The sequence below is a fragment of the Condylura cristata genome, unplaced genomic scaffold (genome assembly GCF_000260355.1).
Source record: "Condylura cristata isolate star-nosed mole 26May11 unplaced genomic scaffold, ConCri1.0 scaffold00012, whole genome shotgun sequence".
Classification (NCBI taxonomy): Eukaryota; Metazoa; Chordata; class Mammalia; order Eulipotyphla; family Talpidae; genus Condylura; species Condylura cristata.
This window is the reverse complement of record NW_004567113.1, coordinates 14625328-14646867: the sequence shown is the minus strand read 5'-3', so window position 1 is coordinate 14646867 and position 21540 is coordinate 14625328. Positions and strand designations below refer to the sequence as shown.

At 37.0% G+C, this 21540-nt stretch overlaps 1 protein-coding gene across 2 annotated transcripts in view; it reads left to right on the top strand.

Annotated features, from left to right (window-relative positions):
• The window catches only part of LOC101626479 (chromosome unknown open reading frame, human C4orf22), a 467695-nt gene that overhangs the window by 441259 nt on the left and 4896 nt on the right, over positions 1-21540 (top strand). For both annotated transcript variants that reach the window (XM_004681184.1, XM_004681185.1), the window contains one exon: positions 4106-4235. In XM_004681184.1, the coding sequence (XP_004681241.1) occupies positions 4106-4235 (130 nt within the window). The remainder of the gene's footprint in view (positions 1-4105; positions 4236-21540) is intronic.

The following is a 21540-nucleotide window of genomic DNA, read 5'->3' as shown; positions in this document are numbered from 1 at the left end:
GGGAGGAAGGAAGGGGAGGAAGGAAGGGGAGGGAGGGAGGGAGGGAGGGAGAGAGGGAGGAAAGAAGGAACTCCATCAAAGGCAACTGAGAAGTGAGGGACACACACTTACCGGAGCCCCTCCCCAAGAGAATACAATAAAAAAGAAAGTCCTTAGCTCTCAGCTTCCCCAGGGGGAATAAAAGGGTTGGCTTGTGCATTCAGAGCCCCAGCTTTTCTGAGGGGGCTCCGCAGAAGATTGGTTTCTACTTTTTTAAGTAGGAATATAATGTCTTATGGAAACAATTAATTTAAGAATACACATAAAGTTTAGAAGCATCTGTAATTCATATATTTTAACCCAATATTTTTTTTTTAAATCAAAGGTTTGGGTCATATATAAACAAATGTTATAGTACAGAAATGCTAGGGAAAATTACAAAAATCATGCCCCTCCCTTCCTATCTATCCTACTTCTAAGAGGCAAATTTAGTTGTTTTTCTCCTCCTACTTATTTCTAGGTTAATCTTTGTAAGTCTAGAAATTAAGCTTCTGATTCCTGACTTCAGCTTCAGATGAATATCTGTTGAAACTCAGTTATAACAGATGAGAATTCAGAATATCTTTATTCCTTGTTTCCAAGTATTTGATATTTGTATATTGCTCTTAAGTTACTGTTATAATTTTAAGTAATATATTTTAAAACTTCTCTGTGTCATGCACTTTCTAGTGTTCTCTTTTTGAAGTAGCAGGGACTCATAACATCATATGTGTTTCAGGTATATAGCATTATAAATCAACCTTTGTATATACTACCTAATGATTGTCAATAAATGTCTAGTGTCTGTCATTTTAATCTTAGAGATGTGATGTTTCCAGCACAGTATCATTGCCTAGGGGAAAATGGAGACATGGTTTGGAACTGTTGGCCATCATAGATAATACTGACGTGTTCATCACAGCACTGTCAGACAAATCTACTCTTACCTGCTTCTTCCTATAAATGTGTAAAACATATATACATAGAAACTAGAAGTATGTTTTATATTAGCTAATAGATTAAGGGGATAATTAAAGCAGAAATATAAAAGAAAAACACCTAGAAACTAATAAAGATGATTCACAGTGACCTCCCCAGGCCAATTCCTCATCCAGAAGGACTCAACTTCTTGCCAAATGGAATCTCTGACTGAGCAATAGATGTAACAACAAATAGGAATTATAGTTGAGAGACAGGCTCCCTTGCTGGGAATTGTTTCCTTTGTTTTTTCAGCTTGGAGCATTACCTTGGGACACTTGTCACTACTGTTAGGATCAGAGTGCTTTAATTTAACTCTGTTTAGCCACAGTATGTGACTGTTATCTTGGCTTTGACTTTTGGTAAGGGTAAGGTAGGTGTTTCATGAGTCATAGTCACAGGCTGCAAATGGTGTTCTCTTCTGTAAGGAGATTCACATGGTCTTAACTGACTCTTCCATCAGTTGTGTCTCCAACTTTTCTCCCTTGGGAGCCTCAGGCTCAAGTCAGCAGCCACAGCCTGCATCCTTAATCCTACTATTCTCTGCTGGTGTGATTCTGTCCTGGGACACACTCATCCAGGTGCACCTTCTGTCCTCCATGCTGACTCTCAGGACCCACTCTTTTCTTTTGCATAGAACTGGTTTTTAAAGTTGACAAGGTGTGCGGGTGCCCCTGAATTAACTCTAGTAGAGAAACTGTATAGCAGCTGTTCCTCTTTCTTGTGGGTTTCACTGATGAGTATCATTGTGAACGCAGTTTAGTATAGTTTTTTTCCTACCCCTTTTTACTATACCTTTGTTCTTGACACATAAAATAGTCATCCACTTATCATTCAGGACCTCTGACATTATTTAGGTATAATTCGGTTGTAGATATAGAGGAAGTAAGTCCAGCATCTTCACACTGATGCCAGTTTTCTGGATTCCAACAAACTGTTCCTTAAGAGGACTTGATTTGAATTTGGCTGGGTTTGATACAATATTCTAGTACATTATATATATACACACACATATATGTATATACACACACATATATACACACACATATATGTATATACACACATATATACATATATATTTTCTCTTAGTTTTATTTCCCTCATCTTTATAATAATGATAGTAATAAATAACACATAGAACTCTTAAATGGAATTAGTCTGCATTGATAAAGTAATAGTGTAGCACAGTTGCATACTAGATACAACTCAAAGTTTTTTTATACCTCCTATTTCTTTGGGGTCTTGCTTTCTTTACTTTTTTCCTATACACTTTATACCTACTTCATGTGTTTTGTGATAATATTAAATGAGATTAATAAAATTAAATGAGATAATAGTTTCCTTAGGGTCAAATGTTACTTATTTTTATTATATACCAATTAGTATTAACTATTAAAATTGGCAGGTAAATGAAGTCCTTCCCATTGTTCTTTCATCAGTATATAAACAGTTAATCTAAACTTCACTTGAGTTCTGAGAAACACTAAATATATATAAACAGTGCCACTCTGCACATAACTATGATAACTCAAGCAGCTTACCACATAGTCATAGCTCGATATCTCCTAAATAATTAGAAAAACATAGCACTCATGTTGAGAATCACATCCTTACCCATCATTCCAATCAATCTCCTAACTAAATAGCTGGGGAAATGGAGGTCAAATTACTTTATTTTGGATTAAGTGGATTTGGAAAATTAGGTTGGCTGCATACACATGTTGGCCCCTAATATCTTCACCACTGAATTGAATTCCCATACCATGACCCCATTAGGGCTGAGACTACCATGATACAGTCCTTTTATAAAGGCCAGTTAAGTGAAGATCTGGGAAGTCATAACACTTAGCTCCTTCCCTCAGTTTACCAATCAAAAGTCATTCTTGCTCTCTTGGTGAAGACTAATTCATAAAAGATAGGCATGCCTATGTCTTGGCCATAGAAAGAGTAGTAAAAGAAGTGAGATAATAGTTCTCATTGACATGCCTCCTTTGATAATATAAACATATGACCTATGTCATTAATCCTTTTGGCATAGTGAAAAATTTTAGGGTAAATATTTTCAGGTAGTAATACAAAAGTAGATGCCTCAGGAAAAATATAAATTCAGAGTGAGTTTAGTCAGTACAATCTACTCTTTCAAAATGAAAGGAGTGTAATAGCAGGCAAATCAGCCCAGAAATAGGATAAATGCAAATTGATTAAAAATAAAATTGTATGTAAGCAGCATATTGGGCCCAAAGCTACATATGAATTATCTCTATGACTCTCATTTTAAAACCAAACATTATAATAGAAATTAAAATAGAATATGTAAAAGTAAGTACATTAAGGATTCTTCCAACTTACATGGCAGTATTTGTTTTTTGAAAAGTGAGTATAAAGCAAAACATAAGAAAATAAGTAAATGTTCATAGAATATCAATTAAAAAATAAAGTGCAGATCATGTGGAACCATAGAAGGAAAAAGCACCTATTTGTTTGTAACACACAGATTTGGGTTGAAATTTTAATCCTATGACATACCAGTTGAAGAGCTATAGCCATGCTAGTTGACCTCCCCTAGTTTCCTTGCCTTTTCTGAAATGAGAGTAATTTATATGGTTGATATGACAGAATACATTTCATCAAGTGCAGTCTATGGTAACCTTTCAAACACAAATAGTTTCCCTACTCCCCAGAGCCTGAAAGAAATGAATTCGTTTTGAATGAAAAGGCGTGACTTGGTCTGCCTTTCCTTCCTGTAAACAGTTTCTTAATACCCTGAGTACTCTTAATACCCTGAAGAGTCTGAGCTGGAAGGAATAGGCCTAAATTGCATCAATTTTCTTCTTGACTTTCTGGGAATATAAAACTAGAACAGGTCTGAGATCCTAGAGTGTTCAAACCAGGAAGTCATTCAAATTAGTCAAAAGTATATGTCGACATAATTTGAGAATAACTTAGTCTCATCTCTACTGCATGAATGTTAATCATAGGTGTCCTATAATGTTGTAGACTGCGATTCTATCAATTTATCTTAAGAAGGAACTGCTCCAAATATTTTCTGAAATGTATTTGTCAGTTTAATTCATAATACATATTAATTTTTTAATATGTATTTGTGTAGCTTTTACAACTGGGACAGTCAGATTGCCATTTGGAATTCAACTCCCAATTATCAAGTGATTGCTGATAACCCAGAAGGCTTACTTTTCAAATACAAAAGAGATAGAAAAATTCTCAATGTGGACCCAAAGGTAAGCCTGCCTTTCCACTTAACTTCTCTTCAAATTTTATTGTATTTCTACTAGTATTCAAAAATCTATCAAGTATTTGACACTCTTAATTTTTTTTAATTTAAAAATGAAAGACTGTTGAAACTTAGAGCATGTACTGTTCTTAAAAAAAAAAAAAAAAAAAAAAAAAAAACTCCAAAACTTAATAAATGATCAAATGTCAATAAGGGAGAGTTGGATTTTAAGAGAGCGACCAAGTGGGAACACTTCCTCCATGCTTAGCAGAAAAATTACACCAGGTGGGCAGTGCTCTGTTAGGGGGATAGATTCTTGTTTTTGTTTTTGTCTTAATCCAAAAAGGCAAGTTTATTAGAAGGGAGAGAATAAAGGGCATTTGCATAGACACAAGTGGGCAGAAAGAGTTGCTCCTGAAAGGGATGGCTTGTTAAAAAAAAAAAAAAGAGGCCCAGGGCCCTCCCTCGTGGCACCATGAGTTAAAGCACAGCTCTAAGAAGCTAAAGCCACCTCACCATGAGTTCAATCCCCGCCCCTGAGGTGACCCACATGGCACGGCAGACCTCTTCTGACCTGCCTGATGCTCCCTTCAGCAGTGTACTTCATCCATCTGCCTGTTTTGCTCCCCACTTGCACTGGTCAATCCTCTTACCACCCCTGCATTTCTGGCCTGTACCCCATTTCTGTATGCATAAATAAATAAAATCTTTAAAAAAATAAAATAAACAATTTTTGAAGACTTTCATTTCCACACACAAAGTGCTTAGTGAATAAATGAAATTTTATTGCAAAAAATATATTATTGTCTGATTTCAGATGTAGCTCTTTAACTGAAATATAAGGAACTCCTAGACAATTATATAAGCAGAATAGAAGCTTCTTTCTCTCCCATTTGCAATTCTAATGTCAGCCCAAAGTTGAAATGGCAGCTTCAAGATCTTTCAGGTCTGGTCAGCCCTCATCCTCTAGCAGGATCTCTAACAAGAACAACTACATGGCAAAAGAATGCTGGAGGGTCTTAACAGAATAGTCCTCACTGACATGCCTCCTTCACTAATATAAACATATGACCTATATCATTAATCCTTTTGGAGTAGTGAACAATATTGAGGGTAAACATTTTCAGGTAATAATACAAAAGCTGATGCTTTGCCCCTGCTGCCTTGAAGGAACTTTCCAAAAAATTCCTACACTTATATTTGCTTGCATTAGATTGCAAGAACTTAGTCACATTGCCATATCTGGCTACACAGAAGTCTGCAAACTGTCATCTTTATTCAGGAGGCTATGCACCCAACTGAAGGCAGAAGTTCTAATCGAGAGAGAGGAGATATTTGTGTAGACAACTAGCAGTGTCTGACACAAATGCTATCCCCTTCCAAAAAGCACTGATTTTTTTTACCTCAGGATTTTTTTTTTATTTATTATTTTTTTTTAGTACGATGAGGTACAGCACCAGAAAAGCATCAGGGCTATATTATGAAACAATGAATACCAGAAAAAATTATAAATACAGTTTCTCTCTAGTGGTACCTCTTTATTTAACAAAAATGGATGTCAAAGTGTTATCAGTTGATCACTTCTCAGGCTTTTGGCTAAGATCAAGTGCACAATGTTATCAGTTGAGGCAAAGTACAGAATACTTAATCAGTAGCATTCATAGGTCTTTTCCTTTTAAAATACTGAAGTAGAGATATTTAAGTAGAGATATAAAAAATCAATAGCTTCATTAAGATGTGGGAAACAAATTTTTTAATCAGTTTTGAACAACAACACCTTAAAACTATTTTAACAAATAGCATATACACACTTAAAGAATGTATATCATGAATTTTATATAGCTTTATAGTCTTTGATGCATCATTATCAAATTTAAAGTTCTTAAACATGCTTCAGAAGGAATACTATTTAAACATCTTGGAGAACAAGATTTTATTATGTTATGTTATAAGTAAAGTGATAAATAATAAATTACTGGATAAGCCATATTAATGACGTTCTTTATGTTTTATTTTAAATTTTACGTTTTTTTGAAAATAAAAATTAAATAGCCAACTTCCTAGAAATGAATGTTGGTCTCCACTTCAATAATAAAAATTCTAAACCTTTCTTTATTATTAACTAGCTACATGACCTTGAGCAAGTCACTTAAACTCCCTGGGCATTAATGTTCACAACTGAAAGATGAGAACTTTGCTCTTGCTGTTGCTTGATCTTTGAGGCCTCTGGGCCAGTCTGAAGTGATTCTGGTTCAGCTGGACCCAGAACTACATAATAAGTAATCTGTGATTCTGCAACAGATTACCCATGAGCCACACTTTGAAAAAAAATCTCTCATATAAAAGCAGTAATCTCAAGAAATCTGGCACTGTGTCCTCAAACACATGTTCTCAAAGATTTGCTATCAAACAAAATATAATACATATATTTCCTTTTTTATGGATTATATATGTTAGTATGTACATCTCCTACATAAGTTAAATTTTCTCCCTTTTCAGAGGGGCATGACCCTTCTATATTTCCAGTCTACATTCTGCATTCTTTATTACCAGTCTGCAGAGAAAACCAAAACATGAGCTAAGCTGGCAAGTGTTTTCAACAATAAATACACAATGATAACAATTACATGTTTATACTCAATAATTTCTTCACAGTATTTCTTGAAATTCTCCTAAAATGAACACCTTCTTGTAAGTCCACAGCTTAAGTGCCATAAGCTACAGTAAGAACAATAAACTTACCTTTCCTTCCCTTTTATATAACATTTGAAATATTTTATGCTTAAAATTAAAGAAGTCAATATAAATGAAAGGTGGAAATAGTGATAAACAAGATGTGTTTCCTTGTACAGCACAGATGTAGACTCATTAATTCTGAAGTATGGTTCCCATGAAACACAGTTGTTTGTGAATGGTAACAGTGGAAAAATGAAAATTGTGCAGGTCTTAGAACAAGTAATATGAGTTCATTGGTTAAGAAATTCCAAATGCAATAAGAGTTTGGTTGCATTGAAAACAGGACCACTGGCTTTAACTTCCCTGCAGCTGTATAACATCTGGAACAAATAAGGCAAGTTTCTATTTTTGAGTGAAGAATGCTTGTCTGAGTGATTCACACCCACCAAAATGTTTCCAGTGGTATTATCTTTAGAAGGATTGAGTGGAAGTACTTTGCACTCTCTCCGCTATATTATCTGGGCAAGTGGCTAAAAAAAAAAAATGGCGTTTTTCTTTTGTTTTTACAAAACATTAAGTATGGGAGCATTTACTTTGACTCTTAACATGACAAAGGTGGTGTAAAAGCTTTATGAACTACTAATAAGAGGGAAAAAATGGTTTAGAATAGTTAAAATAGGAAAAATCTTCCTTAGTTACTCCTTCCTTTCTTCCTCTCTCATCTTCTATTTGTTAGCTAGAATTTATCACCTGGATAAGTGTTAGTATATACTCAAAATATTCTTGGAATAAATGATAGAATGAATGATTCCCTCCAAACACACAAAAACAATGCTACACTAAATAAAAGTTGAAGAGTGAATTATAATACTGATACTTAATGAACCGATGATAGCCAGAAAGGGTATAATCATCCACTTTATATTGCTTCACATAAGTCAGAGAAATATGATTGCAGGTATTTATCAGTGGAAATAGCTAAAACAGCCAGAAATTTGGGTTTTGCAGAGGTTATGCTGAAATCTTTATTTTTGGTATGTGCTTTCAAGTCTTCTTGTGTAGTCTCTGGAATATGTAATTTAAAACATCTCAAATTAAGACTCTTGAATTAGAACATGTTTTTGATTTGTGAACAAATTGATTCAAATAGGCCAACTGACTTGCTCAAGATTACAGAGTTCATTATTAGCGGAATCTTGCCATAAAGTTTAAACTTATTATGACACGCCATAAAGAATGTAAAGATAAGCACAACTTCAACTCTTATCCTTAAAGTGCTTAAAGTATTTTTAGAAAAGTTTGGCATGTAAAATAATAATAATAATAATAATAATAATAATAATTGCAATAGAAAGCATAAGTGATTTCACAAAAGAGAAAAGGCTTTGGGGAATCAGTAGAACAGGAGAGGATTTTCTGTCTGGGAGCAGGAACCAGTGGATAGTTTAGTGAGAGGACAGCGTTAGGGATAAGTTTAGGTAATATTTAGGTAATATCCTGGCAAAGGTAATTTTTTAGCTTATCTTAAAGAATGATAGGAAGTTGGACTCATAGAGATAGAGAGGCAAGTAGTATCAGGAATAATCAAAGATAAGGTTGACTGTATAAAATAGGGAAGGAACATCTAAATATAGTTCAACTTGGCTGTTGCATTAGCTTGTTTAGGCTTGAATGCGGGACTATTGAGGATCTTGGGCAGGACTTGATAGGAAATGAGGAGCTACATCAAGCCTCTAGTGCAGGGAAATAACAGGGTGAAAGTTATGTTTTAAGGAGGTTAGGGTATAGATTAGGACATAATAGGGAGGCAAACTGGAGGAGATGAGAATATAAGGATAGTCAGAGGCCTAGGCCTACAGGTCCTAGCACATTTTTGTGGGGATGTCTTTAATGCTGCATGTATCTGATCACTTAGGTAGAGACAAAACTAAGAGAATGCAAATTTGTCTGGAAAAAGTAGTCGGCAGATCTTGCCTTGCTAATACTTAGGAAGGGGAGAAAGGAGAGAAGAGACATTCATTAGTACTGGAAGAGTGTAGAGGAAACAGGTGGCTCTAAGTCTGCCACCTCTTCAGTCTTCCTTCCAACCTTCTCTTCCTCACTTAATGTTTACTGTGCTCCTATGAGATACAAAAACTGAATAAACAAAGGTGTGTTACTAGTCTGAAAATGCTTGCATTTAGTGGATGGGTGGGAAGACATAGTGTGCACATAAATGGCACAGCTAGAAGACCTGAGAAAACACAAAAGCTACAAGACTTCTCCAAAGTCAACAATCTACTTTGGACCTAAGACATTCAAACAGGAGGTAATGTAAGCCCAGAACAAGGCAGCTTCTGGAGAAACCAAGGATTGGTGTGGTGGAAGCACTTAGTTAGCATTTGTGACTTTCTGCTATAAATTAAAACAATAGAGACGAGAGATATACGTCGAACATCAAAAATCAGATTGAAAGAACCATCCTGGTTCCTCTAACTTCCATTTGAACCAACTTGAAGTTCTCTGTGACAGTTGAAGAAATAAAAAGGAAGATTGAGCACTCATTCAGAATCATGCATCCTGACAAAAATCCAGATGATGTTCACAGAACACAAAAGTTGTCGAAGCTACAGACAAAACTTACAAGTTGCTGCTGGATTAGAAGCAAAAGAAGAGGGCTGTCAGTGTCTTCCAGGCAGGAAAAGATTGTGTACAACCTAATGAGAAAGGACAAAAAAAAAAAAAAAATCAATGAAGTCAGGAAGGTAAATCTACAAGTGTGCAGTCAGATCCTGAGCTGTTCAAACAGCACTTAAACATCTCATGAGAATTCATCTTCCCTCCATTTCCACTCCAACTTAATATTTGCTTTATTGTCCCACTGTAATTTAAGATAGTACAGAGTTGTTCTTTGGTACTTTGAAATGAGGAGCTCAGCTTGAAAAGAAAGCTTCTACCTCTAACTCCCCTGAAACCACTCAGGTTTGAAAGCTGTTACCGTTGAAGCGACCTGCTCTTCCCACTACCTGTAACTTACTGTTTTTTTTACTTCACTGTATTGCTGTGGTTAGAAACTCATTTGTGTAGTTTGTGAAAATCATACAAGTAAACATTTTGCTTAAAATGGTGTAGCTGTGTCAGAGTCCATTCTTGGAATCTCCTTGGCTTCAGTTTCTTGCAGTGTAACTTGCAGTGTGGGATCATTCCAAAGGACTTCTGGTCCAGGCCCAACCAGGAAGCGAGCGGGCAACACAGTAGGATCACTCGATGCTCTGTTGTGGGCACTATTGTTTGGCATGTGCTCTCCTGGCTCACTGACCAGACTGCACTGTATTAGGGCCTGAACCACAGAAACTCTTCACTCCCCCAAAGTGCTATCTGTCCCCCATTCAGTACCATGGTGAATGGGGCTGTCTACTGTCCTTAGTGGTAATATTCTGTCCATGTAATAGTTTTTTGTTCTCTACAAAGAAATGAGTTAGTGGAAGCATTAGCTTCTAACTGAATCTTGAAATGAGTTTAGTGGTAACTTATGAACGGGCAGATAAGGGAGATTCTAGTAGGAAGGAACATCACATACAAAATCTCCTCTGGGGTAAAGAGTGGTTCTCAGCTTTGACCAGAATTAGAAACACCCAGAAAGGTTTCATTCTCAAAGATTTTACTTTAATTTCAGAGTAGAAGGCTTGGACATATGTACTTTCCTAACGTTGCCCAGGTGCAATCAGGATTGTGAGCAAGTAAAGAAGGACAGTAATGGCAGAGAAGATCTGAGAGAAAAGTGGACTCCAGCAGTGGAACCATCTAATGAATGGTTGCTGTTTTACACAATTTAATGAAAATCTTTATTGATGTCATTTTTTTGGAGTTGGTGGGTTTGGAGTGCGGGATCCTTGGGTTTACTCTGGGAAAGGCTTCACCCGAGCTCCCCTTTCAGCATCATGCAGCGAGTTTCTCACAAAACAGAGATGTTAGTTATATTTAAAGAGCAAGTTTATTGGGGGGAAGGACATAGGGGTAAAGCTGCCCCTAAAGGGCCAGGTTTGATGAGAGAGGCCTGCATGGGTGCAGGCAGGTGGCCTTGAGGTGACGGGCCTCCACTGAGGGAGGGCAGTGCAGAGAGGTCCCTGCATGGTGCAGGTCTTGGGCAGGCAGGAGGCTGCTGCCCTGCACAGTGGGAGAGTGCCTGGGAAAAACGATGGCAGATGGCATAGTTGCAGGTGGACAGAGGATTTGCCCAGTGCTGGTGCAGAGACTACACTGACAAAGACATCTCTTTGGGAGGGGCTCACTCCTGGTGAGCTGATTTGTTGATTTTGAATAGAATCTGAAAGGGTTAGGAGATCCCACAATGGGCTCCATCTCTTTATCTTTCTCTTTCACCTTTTGGGTCTGTGATGGGCACAGCCTACAACTGTCTGCTACCTGCTTTGATCTCAGGCTTTGTAACCCAGGCACCGGTGTTTAAGGAACAGGCTTCAATGGCTATGCTAATCCCTTCTATCCCCAAACTCCTTGTGTAAGTCTATCTTGCGATGCCTTCTTTCTATTCCTCCCTCTATCATTTATCATTTCTAAACATAACATAATCAAAATTTCTAAGTATAAATGGCTAATCTATTTTGAAAGTAGGTGTTGTCATTTTTCTGTTGGCAAAACTTCATTGGTATGCAAAAGAAAACTAACTGTATGAAAGCTATCAAATTCTATAAGACAGTCTCCTTTGTTACTTAGTGTCTCATAGAGTAGAGCTTGAATATTGTTTGAAAAATGGCTGATAACAAAACAAATTGAAAACATGTAAAACATCTTAGAAGTGTTTGGTTTCCATTGGATGGAGGAAATTGATAAGACAAAAGATACTATTTAAACCTTTTCTGAATCTGTTACAGGATAATGAGAGGGGCACCCCTGAACCCCCAAACCTAAATAGGTTCTGCCATTTGCTTCATCAAGACAAAACATATAAGACCTTTAATGGAAAGGAACTTTAATACAATTAGTGTGCAATACAGAAAAGACGAAGACTATAGTTTCTAAAGCAGACACCCAAAGTTACCCATCCCTTTGTGAGTAAAAGTGCACCCAGAAGGGATGGGCCCAAAGCGAAGCCTGAAAGCCCACCACAAGCCTAAAGCATCTCTGGTGGGGACCCATGGAAAAGGGTCAAAATGGCCAGACAAGTCTGGGAGAAAAAGAGCAAACTGAAAATCAAGATGAAAGCTGCCACAGCACATCTGTTTCAACCCACATCTGTTTCAACCAGTCCAGAACCAAGAAACAAGAGCCGCTTCTTCACATGTCTCTCTGCTCCATGTGCCTCCCTCAGGTCTCCTTCGACTCTCCACCCTTTTTTCTTCCTTCCTCTTCAGAGGAATGAAATCTCTCTCCAGATTCTTCTCCTCCCTGCTCAGCTCCACCCTTCTTTGGGTGGGGCAGGGAATCTGGAACCTCCCATTTTTCTGGAGACCACCCTGTTATACTACCAGTTCCACTGACTTGGAATCCCAATGGCACTCTGAGAGCTGGGGAAAAGCCAAAAGTCAAGCCAAGAGGCCAGGAGACCCAAAAGAGCAAGAGACTCACCAAAGCCCATATGGCTGATTTTATATCAAACCTGGCTGCCTAATTTCCACCCTCAGTTCCCAGAAGTCTTCCCTTTGGTGAAGATGGGATTTGTAGTTCTCTGTGTCTTGATGGCTTTGTTCTGAAGTGGTGGTGGAGTCCACAAAACCGGTGTGGAGTTCATATAGGGCATCTTTGCCCCCTAACAGAAGGAGACACTTGAAAGTGACAGAGACATTAGAGCTGTGGGGAGGCTGACAATGACAGTCTTTATCTTGACATATTTTGTTTTTCTCTTTCTATGCTTGTCTGGCCCTTTTGCCCCTTTCTTCTGTTACCCACCAGAAGATAACTCCATGAAGAAAGTCTTTTAACTACATTCTCTCCCTTCTCTCTATAGCATACTCATTGTATTCAAGTTCATTTCTGTTAAAGGTCATACACACTAAGAGTATGTTTTTATGCAGTGGATGGCAGACCCCATTTAGAACAGACATACTTGGGTTCTGGGGTGCCCCTAATTCTATGCATTAACACAGCAACACCAAGTTTTTCTGCCAATGAAGTGCTGCTATTTTTGCTTACTCGGTTGGGTCACTATAGAGTGGGAGTGAGTGCTATCACGGATTCATCAAGAATCACTTTGTCAGTTAAATTTGTCCAAAGGATCACATAAAATAATATGTGTGACAGAAAGTTGTAAAACATAAACTGAACCTGTGGGACAGGAATCCTTTCTGGTGGTTTGCTATTGTATCTCTGGTGCTGGTACCATGCTTCTTGTATGGTAGGTGATCAGTAAACATTTGTGGAATGATTAAATTGAATATTAAATATTTTCTAAAGAAATGAATAGTAGGGCCAAAAATAATCCTGGAAACTTTTGAGGTTAACTTTAAAATATTTCAGAATTTTAGGCACTAGAACCATATGTAGAACTAATGCTATTTTTAGATGAAAATTACCAGAGTAATTGGGGTGCTTTTCTCTCCTTGGTAGGTGAATTAACCCTCGGGATTCTTTGCTCAATTTTGGAATGCTGATTTTGGGTGAGCAGGGCAATAGCAATGGGTTAGGTCCACAGGTGAATGAAAAAAGTAATTATTTTTTTAAAGACATAAGTAGTCATTACTGTGTAATAGAGTGGTGCAAAAGGAAAAGGAAAAATTCTACTTTCTCTATGAGCAAAAAAAAAAAAATATCCAGGTGAACAAGACTTATAATTAAAAATAACTTCTTCTAATAAAAATATGTTTGTGGGTTTTGTTTTTAATTTGAAGGAAGCCCAACAGTACCTCCCTACAGTTCTTCTCTTTGGTCTGTTCCTCTCAAGCCACCCCACCCATGCACTGCACTTACTACTATTAGTAAGAAAGGTGTTAATTGCCTCCTTAATGCTGCCTCCCAGGTCATTGACTGTTCTTAATTTCCTTCTCATACAGACATTAAAATCAGGTGGAGGCTATCACAGCCTTGAAATTGTTCTTCCTTCCTCTACAAAATGGAAGCCCATAACATTCCTACCTCCTTTCTGCAGATGGTTCAAATTTAATCTCTTGAAGTTCTACCCTCCCAATGAAGGTCCTCAGTTTTACAATCTGACTTTTTACAGCATCCAGATATATTTCCTATTGGATAATTTTTAAAAAGCCAAGATGAAGGAGAGTTAGTACAATCAAGGCTATGATTTCATCGAGTCTCCAACAGTGTCCCCTCAAATGCCACACCAACTTGAATTAATGGGTCGGGGACACGCACTGAATCACCAACATTGCTTTTTTGGCTCCTGGATTTTCCTTAGAGGCCTCTTATAAACTTTGCTTTTTAACTATGGCACAGTCACAGTTATTAAACAAAGCCGAGGTCTAGCCAACTTTCTGGTTTTGCTGCCCAAATTACTGAATGTTTGGTTAATTATAGCCCAAAAACACCCACATACTAAGAAACTTTTAAACATTTTCTCCCCTGGGCAACCACCTGGTACACCTGAACTGAAAGTCCACCACATATAAATTAAGTATTTACTCAACTAACTGCTACTAAAATCAATAGCCTTGAGGAATACATTAAAAATTATGTAACAGAGCTTGGCTTTTATGAAATAAAACTCTAAAGCTTGAATGCTATGCCCTCCTCTTGACCTGGAAAACTGATTTTAATTTTATTTGCAGTATTATGGGACAATCCCTAGAGTTAAGCACATTGTTGCTAAGTGTCCAACCTATGAACCTATTGATGGAGTGAGCTGGAGAGAAGAAAAAATTGAAACATAATAAAGCTGAGTTATTCTATGTCTATGGAATTTTACTAATAGAAAGGCTTAAGTGATAGCCTCTACCATTCAAGTAAGTTGAATGACTACATTGGAAAGAAATCCTAATAAGACCGATATGACGAAAAAAAGAAATACTAATAAAACCTATATAACTAGGAAGAGTTGCTGTCTGATTACAAGGGTAGTTCTGATTACACTTACCTGTAGCTAGGGTAAGTGAATTGGTCAGGTTTAACTCTGTGACTATCACCTGTGGTTTCGATTGTGTTAAAGCAAAAGTTGCTTGGGAACATGGGTACACGGCTCGCTGCCTGATAGTGGACACCTGGAGTAGGCTGCCTGCCTGCATAAGTGCACACACATGTGCAGAGAAGTGAGGTGTAAAAGGACAGTGTTAGACAGTGGAACAGCTAAGAGGAAGAGCAATGGCTATGAGAAGAAGGGAGCCCGAGAGACACCATAAGAAGGAGCCTACAGAGATTCTCAGGTAGCCCAAGTTGCTGTCTCCCTGCTGGCCTGTTTCCTCTGTATACTGTTAAAAAAAAAAAAAAAAAAATGGGGATAATGCTGAGAGCTCCTGTGTTCTCTTGTAAGCTGCCTGAACCAACGGTGAACCTACCTGGCCTGGGATGGTAGCAAAACAGTAACCTACTCAAACATGATGTCTAAGGTAAGAGAAATCAATTGTCATAGGGAAATATAGATGGAGAAACTTGGAAGAGAACCTTAGCCTCAATTCATGTTCACTTATTCCAAAAATTCATTAGCATGAGTCAGAGCAAGGAGAATGGGAATGTGTTGAAGGTTAGTTTCCAGGTTATATAAAAGAATAAGATATGAACAAAATGATTATTTCCTCCAGGATCTCAAAGGTTAATGACAATGAAGCAGGAGCGAGAAAACATGAGTCAAGCATGTTGTTACTGCAAGTGCCAGGCCAGTTAGAGGACTTCTGACTCAAGCAAAACATCATTTCTGGGTTTCAAGAGCTAAGGAATTAGTCAGCTCCCACCCTCCTTAACCATTCACTACCCCAACAGATGCTCACAATTTCTAAAGTATTGAAATCCAAAAACCTCAGCAAGGAATCAAGTTGAGATGTACTCAGACATATTAGCATGAAGAGTGCTCAAGACCATTGACAGGAAAGAAAAACGTGACGTTGACACCTAAGTGGTTACTGCCAGCAGGCATGTCCTTGGCCACATGTATTGGCCCCAATAGCTGAAGCAAGAGGGAATAAGCACAATAAGACAAAGGATAAATGACAATTCTAAGTTGGTATCTCAGGAAACTATATCACAAGCCCATGAAGATATTTGCCCATGAAGATACTCCGGAGTGAGAGTGTGCTTTAACCTTTTAGGAACCACAGTTTCTAAAAACTATAATACTTCATGATTTTGTTCAAAAATATACACATGGACACATGTGTATATTATAATAAAAAATTATGAGATAATCAAAGACCAGCCTAACTCTCCTAGTGAATCCCTCTTGAAAATTAAACCTAAGAATTCCTCAAAACACTTGGAAATGTTGAGAGGGGTAGAAGAAAGCAGGAGAAGCTGGATTCAGGCAGGGGCAAAGCTGTTTTAGAGGGAGAATATATAAAGTTAGTTGAAATTAAATCCATTTTATCAGCTTTGTGATTAGGGCAAATTACTCAGAGCATATCTCAGACTGTTTTGTCATCCATAAAATTTGGAAAAATAACCACTTTATAAATGATTATTATTCTTTATAAATGATAGAATAATATTAAAATGCCTGCCACTGAATAAGTGCTCAATGAATGAATATTGTGCCCTTGCAGTATATTAACTCAGATATAGTGAATGTTCTAATAGGAAATCATTCTTTGCAGCAATAGTTCAAAACTGGAATTTATATGGCAGGTCAGTAGTTAAATTGCGATTCTTCAACACAGTGAAACAGTATGCAGCAGTTTTTAAAATAAGTTATATATGCGGATAATGATGTTCTAATGTAGATGTTCAAGATACACTGAAGTGCATAAAGCAAACTATAAACCAATGTAAAAAATATTTTATCCCATCATTAATGATTTCCCACTGATGGACATGAGGTCAATTACAACCTCTTCCCCTGTATCAAGTTTAGATAACTACCTTCATTAGCTAAGTTTCTGATTTTTTTTAAATATATATTAAAGATTTATTTATTTATGTATACACAACTTGGCTACAGGCCAGAGGTGCAGGGGCAGTGAGAGGATTCACCAGAAACAGAGTGGGGAGCAGAACAGGCTGACTGGCTATGTACATTACTGAGGGAAGCAGCAGGCAGGTCAGGACAGGACTGCCTCACCATGTGGAGGGCTGGATGGAGCTGTTGCTAGCTTGCAGTGCTGCACTCTAACCTGTTGCGCCACCAGGGAGGGCCCTCTGATTCTTTTTTAAGATGAACTCCTAAAACAGAAATTTGTCAGTCACGATACATACTTTTCAAAATGTTAGAGAGATATTGTCACATCTCTTTGCAGTTAAATCATATAATTCTCTATTATAACTGACCCTTTTAAGACAGTCCATTCACCATGCCTTAATTCTTTTGCTTATCTTTAAAATGTTTCTTTAGCAGTCCAAATTTCTTTGGGATTACTTTAATTTTAATTTTTGCTTATTATCAGGGATATACAATTTCTTTCGTGTTCATACTGATTTAGTGCTTTCTCTGTCTGCACTTACTGCCTTTCACACACTTTTCTATAAAGTTTTAGTAGTTTTTTTCCTTTGGTGTTTTGCGTATTCTATAGGTAAGAGATAGAGAACCTTTGTCATCATATATTTAGAGACATATTATAGTTTAGATAGTTATCTCATTATTTATAATGTATTGGCAAATAAGTTTTAACATTTACCTATATTTTCTTATAAATTTAATTATGGCTTCCTTTATACATTTTAATCTATAAAACTTCTGGAATTTTGTAGAATAAGCTTAGAGTCTTTTTACTTTGATGCCTTAATTTTTATTTTTAGTTTGTTACTACTATTGATCCAACCCATTTTGTTTTACTTTTTTTTTTTAACATTTGGCTTGGGAGTTCCTTATCTCCAGGGAACTACAAATGGTCTTTCAGCAGCTACTGACAATGCTATGAATTTGAAGTGAATGTTTTCTTTTTTAATTTTAATTTTAAGATTTATTTATTTATGCATACAGAACTGGGGTACAGACCAGAGTTGCAGGGATGTTGTGAGAGGATACACCAGAGACAGAATGGGGAGTGTATGTACTGAAATACACCGCTGAGGGGAGCAGCCAGTGGGTCAGGAGAGGTCTGCCGCACCATGTGGATCACATCCCAGGCATGGATCGAACTCATGCTGAAGTGGCTTTAGCTTCTTAGTGCTGTGCTTTACCCATATCACCACCAAGGAGGGCTTCTTCTTTTTTATTTTATAAATACATTTTTTTATATTATTCATTTTGTACATTTTTCATCTCAGTTGTAATCCCCATGGACTTCCCACCACCAACTTCACCCATGTGCCATCACCATAGTCCCATGTGCTCTTCCTCACCCAGTTTTGATCTTACTCCCCTCTCATCCTCCCTCCCCCCCTCCCCAGAATGTCTCTGGTTTATAGTTGTTAGTTGATGTTCTTTTTTACATCATTACAATTACTATATATGTATTTCTTGATCCCTTACACTCCTGCTATGAATGTTTCTGGCTTATTTCATTAAGCGTGATCCCTTCCAGCTCTATCCATGTTGCTGCAAATGGCATGAGTTTAGTTTTTTATAATTGCTGAGTAATATACCACGGTGTGTATATACCATATCTTCTTGATCCAGCCATCTATTTTGGGGCATTTGAGTTGATTCCATATCCTCCCTATTGTAAATATGGCAGCAATAAACATAGGGGTGCAGGTGTCCTGTTAAATTGTTTTTGTTTCCTTTGGGAAGATACCTAGGAGTGGAATTGCTGGATCATATGGGATCTCCATTTTTAGCAATTTGAGAAATCTCCACAGAGCTTTCCATAGTGGTTGAACCAGTTTGCATTCTCATCAGCAGTGTAGGAGAGTTCCTTTATCTCTACACCCTCACCAACATTTATTGTTGCTTATTTTTTTTTTTAATATGTGCCATTCTCACTGGTGTGAGGTGATATCTCATTGTAGTTTTGACTTGCTTTTCCCTTAAAAATTTTCTAAGTACTGAATTTTCTCAACAATTCACATTGTTATTGTTATGTATGTGTGATTGCTTTTAGCACCCTTGTTATTTATTATAAGGAACAATTTTTTTTTACAAGAAAGTAGAATTATGGTTCTCATACAGACATAAAATACGTATCTGTCTACAACTTCACACTCATTAAAAGTTAATGAGGGGGCCCTCCCTGGTGGCGCAGCGGGTTAAAGCACAGCACTGAGAAGCTAAAGCCATTTCCTCATGAGTTCGATTCCCGCCTGCTCTGGAGGAGATCCACATGGCGAGGCAGACCTCTCCTGACCCGCCCGCTGCTCCCCTCAGCAGTGTACTTCGTTGATCTGCCTGTTCTGTTCCCCACTGTGTCTCTGGTGAATCCTCTCACCCTCCGCATCTCTGGCTTGTACCCCAGTTCTGTGTGAGTAAATAAATCTTTAAAAAAAAAAAGTTAATGAGGGGGCCCTCCCTTGGAGGGCAGTGGGTTAAAGCACAGCACTGAGAAGCTAAAGCCACTTACACATGAGTTAGGTCCCCGCCTGCCCCAGGGGTGATCCATATGGCTTGGCAGACCTCTCCTGACCCACCTGCTGCTCCCCTCAGCAGTGTACTTAGACAGTCTGCCTGTTCTGCTCCCCAATCTGTCTCTGGTGAATTCTCTCACCACCCCTATACCTCTCTGGCCTGACCCCAGTTCTGTATGCACAAATAAATAAATCTTAAAAAAAAATGTTAATAAGGAAAGGAACCAGTAAGATGTTACAACTGGTCCAAAAAAGAATTTAAAGAGCAGAGACCAGGGATAAGAAATTCTGAAATGAGTGTATTAGTAGACATAAAATTGACCTGTCAAGATCAATGCAGGAATTAGTTACATTCCTTCAAGCACAACCACCTTGCATTTATTCAGATAAGAATTTGTAATATCATCAGATGGCTACAATTTATTGTTGGATATAAACCAGAGTTGAGAGAATATAGAGGAGTGAGCAGTCCAAATAGTCAATATTTGATTTTTAGGCTTTTCAGAATCTCATAATTTTCCCTCACAGTCTTCTGTCTCTTTTATGATAATTTTATTTTTTAATTATAAATTTATTTTCTCACATCGCTGTTTATTTTTGTACAATATTTGATTTCTCTCCTCAGGTGTAGTCTCCATGATTCTCCCACCACAATACCTGTGACCCATCACCATAGTCCCTTGTGTTCTTCCCATCCCTGTTTTGATTCTCCTCCTCTCCCCTGATGTATATAATAATAATTTTAAAGAAAGTTATATAAGGCTCATCACATTGTTTGTCCAATTGTTTGCATAGATACAGCAAAATGTTATTTTACTACAAAGGGTAGCTTTGTAAACTCTAAAGTCATACAGTTTTATCAAATAATAAATTACACCAAGAAGTTTTCAAAGGAATCTCAAAATAGATTTTTTTAAAACCTCTGTTATTTGTTAACCTGAGACTAAGAAACTGTGCCCAATAAATATTCACCACTATATTTCACATGAAATATCTATTTGGGTAAATTCCTCTCTCCTCATTCTGAAATGATATACGTTCAATATAATATTCCTAGATTTTTTTTAACCAATTAAAAAGGCAGGCTTTGCAGGCATTATTTCCATAAGTAAAGTCACACTAAATTCCTGACAAGGGTTGTTCCTATAGTTTAAATTAGCATTGTTTTTAAATATAGCTAACATTCCAGACAAAGGCTTGGTTTTATAATTAATATAATTATAGTCTGGTAAAAAGGGTGACAAATTTTCATTGAACTTAATAGCCATGGAAGTAATGAAACTTAATAAAAATATCTGAATCCTAGAAACATAAGTAGAACTCAGCATTTTAAAATGTTTCATTCCAGTTTATAAAAGCAAAGTATATCAAATTGGAATGGGTTGCAGATTGTTTGACAAGAAAGAACTAGAGAATTCTGAAATAGTTGGAGAATATAACATTAAAACAATATAAAAATATTCCAGACAAACATCTACAATAATTTTTCCCTCATTCAGTCCTACTATAATTGATTTCTGTTGCAATGGATCGTATGTTAACCATCCTATCAGTCTTCTGATTTTATTTAAAATGGATCCTGGAAACCCTGATTGATCCATGGAAAGGTTGTATAACAGATGTCAGCTTGGCATTTAATGCCCACAAATGCAGATTCGGTACAGTCTTTTTCACTGAAATTATGAGAATAATGTTTGTGAAAGACACAAATGCTCACCTCAGAGATTTCTGAGAGATCTGAAGGAAGCATCAGAGTAAATCAATAATAGCTGTAAATAACAGGGAATAAAATGACTATCAGTGCTTTATTACTAATAATTTTCAAATGTACACAGTTTGATAAGGGTTCATAATAAGAATACTGCGATAGACAGGAAAGTTCAGTTTTTTTGTGGCATGCAAAAAAATATATACAATAAAGTCATTTTTCCCCCTCCCCATAAAATTAGACAAATCAGCTAATGATAAATGATTAGAGTTATTTTAAATGAAGTCTGTGACTATAATATCTGGTTTAAAAAATGGATGAAACAATTAGTAAGGAGAGAGTCTTGAGATATGACATAACATAATCCTGAGATATAACTGTTTCTACCAAGATTACC